The sequence below is a fragment of the Passer domesticus genome, chromosome 1 (genome assembly GCF_036417665.1).
Source record: "Passer domesticus isolate bPasDom1 chromosome 1, bPasDom1.hap1, whole genome shotgun sequence".
NCBI lineage: Eukaryota > Metazoa > Chordata > Aves > Passeriformes > Passeridae > Passer > Passer domesticus.
In genome coordinates, this window is record NC_087474.1 from 73,698,559 (window position 1) to 73,706,464 (window position 7,906).

The 7,906-nt window shown below is 47.4% G+C and overlaps 1 protein-coding gene and 1 long non-coding RNA gene across 2 annotated transcripts; one reads left to right on the top strand and one right to left on the bottom strand.

Moving 5' to 3' along the window:
* Positions 1-1,700: 1,700 nt before the first annotated feature.
* Positions 1,701-5,924, bottom strand: EDN1 (endothelin 1). Its single transcript, XM_064424475.1, has 5 exons — positions 5,557-5,924; positions 5,243-5,384; positions 4,108-4,266; positions 3,731-3,838; positions 1,701-2,983 (listed from the first exon to the last, which is right to left on the bottom strand). The coding sequence occupies exons 1-5, from the start codon at positions 5,618-5,620 to the stop codon at positions 2,845-2,847; spliced, it is 612 nt and encodes a 203-aa protein (XP_064280545.1). The 5' UTR covers positions 5,621-5,924; the 3' UTR covers positions 1,701-2,844.
* Positions 5,925-6,396: 472 nt separating this feature from the next.
* Positions 6,397-7,571, top strand: LOC135288257 (uncharacterized). The gene is made up of 2 exons (XR_010351466.1): positions 6,397-6,458; positions 6,556-7,571. It is a non-coding gene; the product is annotated as an uncharacterized LOC135288257 (long non-coding RNA).
* The last annotated feature ends 335 nt before the right edge of the window (positions 7,572-7,906 follow it).

Below are 7,906 nucleotides of genomic sequence, written 5' to 3' on the forward strand. Positions count from 1 at the left end.
GTGCATCCCCTTCCACCCTTGCTGCACACCAGTGGGTCCCTGAAGCCAGCTGGGCAGCATGAAACAGCTCCTGCCACTCTTCCCAAAGCCTGCAAGCCCCTGCCATCAGGGCAACTTACCTCCTCATGCTCTTTGCATCGAGGCTCAGGCTTGTACTTTGCATGATCCTGAGGACCAGGCTGAACCCATGGCATGCCAAAAGGCCAGAGAGAGCCCATCCCTACATGCAGCATGAGCAAGCAGCAGATGCAGTTTACTGGGAAGGGAGAATGGAAGCCAGCTTTTGACTCCAGGCATGGACAGAGTAAACCTTAGAAGGAACAGGTTTATTTTTAGGATGGTCTCTGAAGAATCTCTTAAGCAGATAGACAGGAATTTGGGCTACTAAAGCCCACCCACAGCATCATTTAGGCCAGCCACATAGAAAATCCAAATAACCAGCCTTGATAACAGCACAGACACTGCTGCAATGTTCCCCACTCCCAGAATTTATCCTTTCCCCACAATCTTTCCTGGGAGAGAAAACAGGAACAACTGGGATGGGGATGCTGATGTGCAGCCCCTTCACTATCAGAGAATCCCACACCAGCTGCTTGCCTGCCACTTTAGCTGAGTGAGAGGCAGCATCTTAACTACTTGTTTGTTTATTTTCCCTGCCAAAGGCAACCACTGGTAGGGCAAGAAATGGAAAACCAGGGAGCATTAGTGAGGTCTCTTCATGCCTGACAGAGGTCACTGATCCAGGCACATCCCGAGCAGTCAGTGCTGGTGATGCAGAGATCAAAGGATAGCTCTGGGGGCTGCAGCCTGCCCTGCAGAAGCACAGGGGCTCCCAGTTCCTTCCCACTGCCTGGACCAGGCACTCCTGTCAGTACAGGATTGCCAGCAATGTCATTTCCTCACCAAATTACTGCTCCAAAACATAGTAGAGAAAGTGTGAAGGAAACATTACCCTGACTGTCAATATTATGAATATTGATAAGAAATCCAGAACATTTTCAGAAATTTTCAATGGTGACTACTTCAGTGTTAGGGTCACACTCCCTGTATTGTACTTCTTTGTTAAGTTCTGTTTTTAAAAAAAAACCAAATCACTCAGTTTTATCCTTGGATTAACTCTTGTCCTTTTTTTTTTTCCCCATAGGATCAGAGATTATTAAATCAATTTATTTGATTTTAGCATCTTTGTAGGTATAACCACTTAAAGCTAATATTTTGAAACATGTAAAAAAATTAACTACTGATCTAGATTTTTCCTGAGCTAGGGCCCCATTGAGATCTCCATCTTCACCTTGCATGGAATGGGCTGAAATTTTTAGCATAGCAGGGCAATAAGTAACATTGCCTAGCTCAATACACGCCACAAATTTTCCAATGTGTGCATTTTCCCCTCTAGTTCATCTACACCCAAATCTCTAATGCCCATATTTTAATGTTGTAGTACACCTACATCATACACGTGAGAAGATTGCTCCAGGATAAGTTAATTTGTCCAATTTAGAGTTTGCCATGAAGATTTGAGAGCAACCTTGCAGCTAGAACAAGAGACATGTGCTGTCTCACATCTGGCACAAGCTTTGATTGCTGTGATCTGGCTTATCTGACAGAAAGGCAATCATGTGCACACACTTCACCTGGGTCAGCTTTGGACAATCTACTTCCATGATCACGGAGCCACAGACTAAGGAAAAACAAGCCAATACAGTAATTAAAAATATTTATTTCTGAAGATATTTACCTTGATAGGCATAAAGCATTTCCCAATTTCATACAGAAATACATAAAACATGCATAGACCAATATGGCCTACTTCAATGTGTATTCAACATGGTAAATATAATGAAGAACTTTTGTGAATATAAATACATGACACAAAAATAAGCACATAAGATTCAACTTGTCTGCAAATTCAACATTGTGAACAAATTCACTGCTATAAACATTCACCCAATATTAGCCTTTTGACTTAATTCAAAACAACCCTTTGTCTCAATGCATTTCCACCAAACAAGGCCCTGAATAAACCTTGCAACGGCCTCTGGTACATCCCCACTTCAGTGCACTTTTGGTAGCATGTAAGACACAACAACCTCTATTATTAGAACTTCAGTTGACCAAATATCCTTGTTATGGTAAACTTAGTAGTGTCCTCGATAACTTTTATTTTATGTTGAAGGGTCCTTTGGTATCCAAAGCCAAAGGTCTTTGACTATGCAAACAATCAGAGTGCCTAACCCACATTCAGATAACTCTGGTTGTACAAGTAAACTAGACTTCTGAAAAAAGGCAAAGGGTTGCAGCTGATTAGTAAAGGCAATAACAAGGTGTAAAAATACTCTAGCAGGAGTGCAACAAACAGTATGCGAGGTAGACATGTATATATGCAGTAAGTCCTGATTAAAGTAGAACTGTGGCTTTCATTTTTGCATTTTAATCAAAAGGTAGAGTTCTTGGAAGTTTGTACACTCAGATCTTGCTTTCTGTCCTTGCTAAGCACATCTGTGAGGTCTTCATTGCAAGATGCTTTTGTTGTAGACCCTGAAAGCTGCTCAATTGATGGGTAACATTCCAGAAGCAGTATTCAAATGTTTCTTTAGACAGATGGCTTTTCATGTCTGTTACTGCAGATTTCCCTTCAGCCCTTCTACCCATCCACCTGAATTCCAAAATGATAAAATCCTTTGTCTTTATATCTCCAAATACAGGACTTCCTTAGCATTTTGCTCCGCTGTGCAAACACTTGGACAGAGGGGCCCTTGGCCATCATGGAATGTTGGAGTCAAGACAGTTTTCGCGATGCTTTGTCAGCAAGCGTTGCAGAGAAGGATTCAGGTGATCTCCCCACTAGGATGCTTTCAGGCTTTCCCGGACGCTCTGCCTTTTGTTCGCCCTGTTGTGTTTGAGCTTTCGCCCTTTCTGGAGCTCAGCCTTCAGCTTTGCGATACTGAAGGAAGCTTTGATACTGTTACCAATGGCCTCCAGCCTGCGAAATCAAGAAACGCACATTTAGCCTTGTGATAGTGAAGATGCATTTCCAGTGTGAAAAAACTTAGTTTTTGCTTAAATAAACCTCAGTCTAGATTTCTACCGTGGGATCCTAAAAAAACTTATAGGTTTGCTATACCTCAGAATTAGGATAATGTAAGATACTTGAAATGCTGTATTCATAATTTCAATGCAAACATTAAACTAAAATATTCGCTCAAATATAGATGCTCTAGACTTCCTTAAGTAGCCAGTCAGGAGGTCTCCAGTGGCTTTTTATGCTTTGCCTGTGCTGTTTCTTCTAGGTGAACCTGATCCTACTTCCAATGAATAGGTGCATTTTGCAAGTGAGTAAGCAAGCCTCACTTTCAAAAAATTATTTAAGACTTTCAGGACCTATTTCTCCTTCAATATCATCAGGTTGCCTGCTTCCATAAGTCCTGCTCTGCTTGTGAAAGTAGCACTAGAGTCATCTTTAGTACAGGCTTTAGTACCGTACTTTTCCAAGGGAATATGGCTTAGCACTGAAGGCAAGCAGAGGACAGACAGTGGGCTGAGCTCAGCACACTTGTCCCCACAAGCTAAAAGCCCAGAGCCTGAAGAAAATCCCTCAAAATATCCTCACAGATTCCTCCATAACTCTCAAGCTGAAACCACCAGCTAAGCCCAGGATGACCCGAAGGCAGGTGAACTGTGCTCTCTATTGCTGCTCCGGGGAACTACAACAGCATGAGAAGAAACTCACCGCTTCATTTTCTTGCTGTCAACAAGCTGTCGGTTCATGCATTTGGGTCCAAAGCAATTGCCGGCTTTGATGCGGTGCCGTGAGGTTTTCTCCACTGTGGACTGAGCCCTGTTAAAAGGGAAAAGGTGCTGATGTTAAAAAAAAAAGCCAGGTCTGCAGTCCAAAGGCGAGGCATCTCATCAACCACTTCTCAAGGCATGTAATAAGCAATCTTTCTGGGCCAAGCCATAGTATGTATCACAGAAGTGTGAGCACTCAGGTAGGAGGCAAGGCTTTGGGGAGAGTATTCACTCAGCAAGTGCCAAAATGAGTAAGTGCACCACAATCCATCCCTTTCACATGCATTGCCTTTTAAAGAGTAGCAACAAGAGACGCACCAGAGATCTTTGCCTGCCTGGCAGAAGTTCAGACATTTCTTGTCCTTCTGGTTGGCACATCGGCATCTGCTGCTTGCATCTGCGAGCGTCTCCGGCACCATGTCCTTCAGTGATCTTCTGGGTCGAGAAGGGCCGCCGAGACCATATGGAACAGTCTTCCTACGATCAAAGAGACAACATGAAAGTCATTTAAATAATTCTGTGGCTTCAAAACGCTATGGGGTATTTTGGGCAATCTTATCAACGGCATTGATTCCATGAGTAAAGGTTGTGGGATTGGGAATGCCTCGTTAGTCACAGTTTCTATGGAAATGTTTCTGATGATCCTGCAACATATCCATTAGCATGGCTACTGACAAGGATAATGACGTTTTAATTGTGATTTCACAAGGCTGTTGTGCCTCCCTGTGCAATAGAAAGCAATAAAACCTCATCTCTTTGAACTTTGGCTACTGCCAACACTGAGAGAAGCAGTAAAAGTGAAGAACAGATTCTCTCTCAGAGGAAACCCAGCAGCAGAAGAAATCACTTGTCAGTGTTTGCAGCCTTAGGTGAGCCTCTGGCTCACTACTTTTTGGTGAGGAGAGTACAGAAATGGATACTGTGCATAATCCTATTAGCACGTGGGACGCATTAATTTGCAGCAGGGAGCAGTGAAAGGCAGCTAGAGCCACCCGGTGTCAAACTATTCCTCCCAAACTCCTAACTTGTCAGAAAGAAAACCGCTCAAATTCAGGCTGGCAAAATCATGCCTTTGGCATTTTGTCTGATTCTGATTCATAGTGAAAAGTATCCTGCAGCCTTTGCTGTGCAGAACCCAAAGGAAATACTGCTGCCCAGGTTTTAGGTAGGCAGGTGTGTTGGGATTATTAGGAGCTATCTGCCCGATCTGGGTGGCCCAATCCTGCTTGCCTTCTTCTGGTGAACAGTCTTGTTGCTAAATGCGCCAGAAAAGTAGGAGCAGGAAGGTAAAGCAGTAGGAGAAACTGTGCAAACAACTATTCCTTCCTCCCCTTCCCATCTCTGCAGGGGGGTTGTGGCTCTTAATTTTCGCCTTCACACCTCCCTCCCTTTCTTCCCAACCAAAGGCGAACTCGGCACTGGGGAAGTGCCGAAAGCCCTCCACTCCACTCACTCGGGCGTGTTGATCCAGATGATGTCGAGGTGGCAGAAGTAGACGCACTCCTCGTCCATCAGCGAGGAGCAGGAGCAGCGCCGGGCGCGGCGGTGCCCGGCGGCGGCGGGGGGCGGCGCGGCGTCCGCCTCGGCTCCGGGGGCTGCGGGAGGGAGCGGCAGAGCTCAGCACCCGCGGCAGGGCAAGGCAGGGCACCCGCGCATCCCCTCCCGCCGCATCCCCGGGGCAGCCCTCCCCGGAGCCCGGCTGCGAACCCCGCAGCCCCCGCGGGGTCGGCCCCGGGCGGAGGCGAGCGGCGGCGGACCGGCACCTACCTGCCGGCAGCAGCCCCGGGCAGAGCACGAAGAGCAGCGAGACGATCATGTGGCAGTAATCCATAGCAGGCGGCGGAGGGCGGATGGAAGAAGTGAGGGGAGACGGGGTAAAAATTAATAAAAGGCGAGGGAAAAGCGGAGAAAGTGTGTGCCGGCGTGAGGACGGAGCGCCGTGGCGGGTGCCCTGCGTGGCGCGGCTCGGTGCGCCCCGGCGCGTCTGGCTGGCGCGGCGGTCCCCGGCGCCCTTTTATAGCGAACCCCCATGGAGCGGGTAAACAGCCCCGGCGCTATTTTATCCCGAGACAATGTTATTCTCCTATTAGTCACCGCGCGGCAACGTGCGGGCCGAGATAAGGCCGGGGCTGGAAAGGAAATCGCCTGCAAACTTCAAGAGCGGGGGGCGGCGGCGGCGGCGGGGCGGGGGGGCCGGGGGCGCCCGGGGGCGGGGAGGGGCCGCCGCGCTCCGCCAGGGGGCGCCCTGCCCGCGCGGCGCACCTGAGGGCGGCCCTGGGCTCCGGGATTCAGGGATTCAGGGATACAGGGATTCAGGAACTCAGGGATACAGGGATTCAGGGATTCAGGGCCGCGGGGCTTCAAGGCTCACCGCTTCAAGGCTTCATGGCTTCGGGCTCGGGGCTCTGGGCCCCACCTGCTGCTCCTGCTGCTGCCTTGGGGAGAAGCCCGCAGCGGGACACGGGGGTTCCCTGTGCGGGATGACGGATGCCTGGGTGCGCTGGACCCTGCCTGCTCGCCTCAGACCCTGTAGGTGTGCTCTGGGGTCTCAGGAGGTTTGGGTTTGGCAGCAGCGGTGGAACATTGGGGTATAATCTCCCTTTTCTGCCATGGCAGGGCGAGGTGCTGAACACAGCGTGTTTGAGGTATGAGCAGGTGTGCAAAGCCAGGTAGGGAGGGAAGGAGGGAAGAGCTGTGCCTGCCCTTCGCCTATGGCTCTCTTCGCTGATTCTGACAGTCTTTTTTCTGGCATGTTTGTGTTTTCAGCCTTCTGTCAAGGAGCAGAGTCAGTGTGGGAGCTAGATCCTTGAGGAGTGGCTGCAGCAGTGCCATCACAGATATAGACATGCATGGCATCCACTGGGGTCCCAACTGAGGGAGCCAGCCCATGACTATAAACTTAATTAAGTGAACTCAAAATGCCTGTGATCCGCCGTGGAGCCGTCGTGCTGCGAAGCGTGCCAGTTTCCCAGTTTCACCTATGATAAATAGATAAGGCTCTCTTGGTATTTGTGGTATTTCCGTGCACTGTGCTGTAATAATAGAAATGACCTTGGCTATCACAAAGAGCGGGACTGTTAAGTGCAAGTTGCATTGTGGTCTGGCAGGTGAATGGGCAGTTTTTTAAAGTATCAAATTATACTGTGCCACTGTATCATAGCGGACAGACTGTCTGCAGCCGTGCTGAGTCAGAATAAAGGTCCATTTAGCTGGTACCCTTCCTGCCACAATGGCTGTTAGCAGATGGTATGAGAAGGAGTACAAGAAAGGAATGCAAGTGGAGACTAATCCTTTCCTCGGTGTAACCTCCCTGCTTCTAACAGGATGAAGTGTAGGGGCTTTCCAAGCAATAATGAACATTTAGACCATTATGCTGAATAAACACTAGTGGCCCCATCCTGAGATGGCCATATCTATTTATCAAAGGTACTCTAAAAACTGCCTTTTAAAACGTCTGTGAATGGAGAAAGCTGGGTTGTACAATTTTTTTTTCACACCTTTCCAGCGTGGGAGTTTGTTTTCCAGAGCAGGGATTATATCGTTTTGTGTATTATGTCTCCTTGTGTATGTAGGGCAGGATTTACCGGAATGCCAGTGTATCCGTACATATGTGTTTGAACTGCTGCAGTCATGATAAGAATCTGCCAGCAGGGGTCACACAGCTACACACAAAAAGTAATCACAGCCCTCCGAAGTAATGAACTTTATCAGTGTTCAAAAGTTAGGAAAGGAACTAGGTGACTCTTTTTTCTTTCTCGCATTAAAAAAAAAAAAAAACAAAACACGTGAAGCAGTTGTGTGGGTTGAAAGATAGCAATCGTTCTGTATTGAGTACAAATATGCATAACCTTTCCAGGCCTGTCACTTAAAGACTGTCTTTCATGCCAGTGCTTATTTAAATTTTTTTTCCTGAGATTCCTTTTTCTAAGATGTGAACTTGGAGCCAAAATGACTCACATTGGTCAGAATACCTTGTTAGAAAGTATTTTGTTAGCTGACAAAAACAGCATGCACGTTTCCTCTGAGTAACAAGGCAAAACATATTGCAGGCACTTCTGAAGATGGTGTTCTTTTCTACCTTTTTTTTTTAAACAAAAACATCTTCAGCAATTTTTCA

Coding starts and splice junctions, on each gene's coding strand:
- EDN1 (XM_064424475.1), bottom strand. CDS start 5,620: ATGGATTACTGCCACATGATCGTCTCGCTGCTCTTCGTGCTCTGCCCG. Junction 4,267..5,242: donor ATCTGGATCAACACGCCCGA/GTGAGTGGAGTG, acceptor CTTTGATCGTAG/GAAGACTGTTCCATATGGTC. Junction 3,839..4,107: donor CAGGCAGGCAAAGATCTCTG/GTGCGTCTCTTG, acceptor CCCTTTTAACAG/GGCTCAGTCCACAGTGGAGA.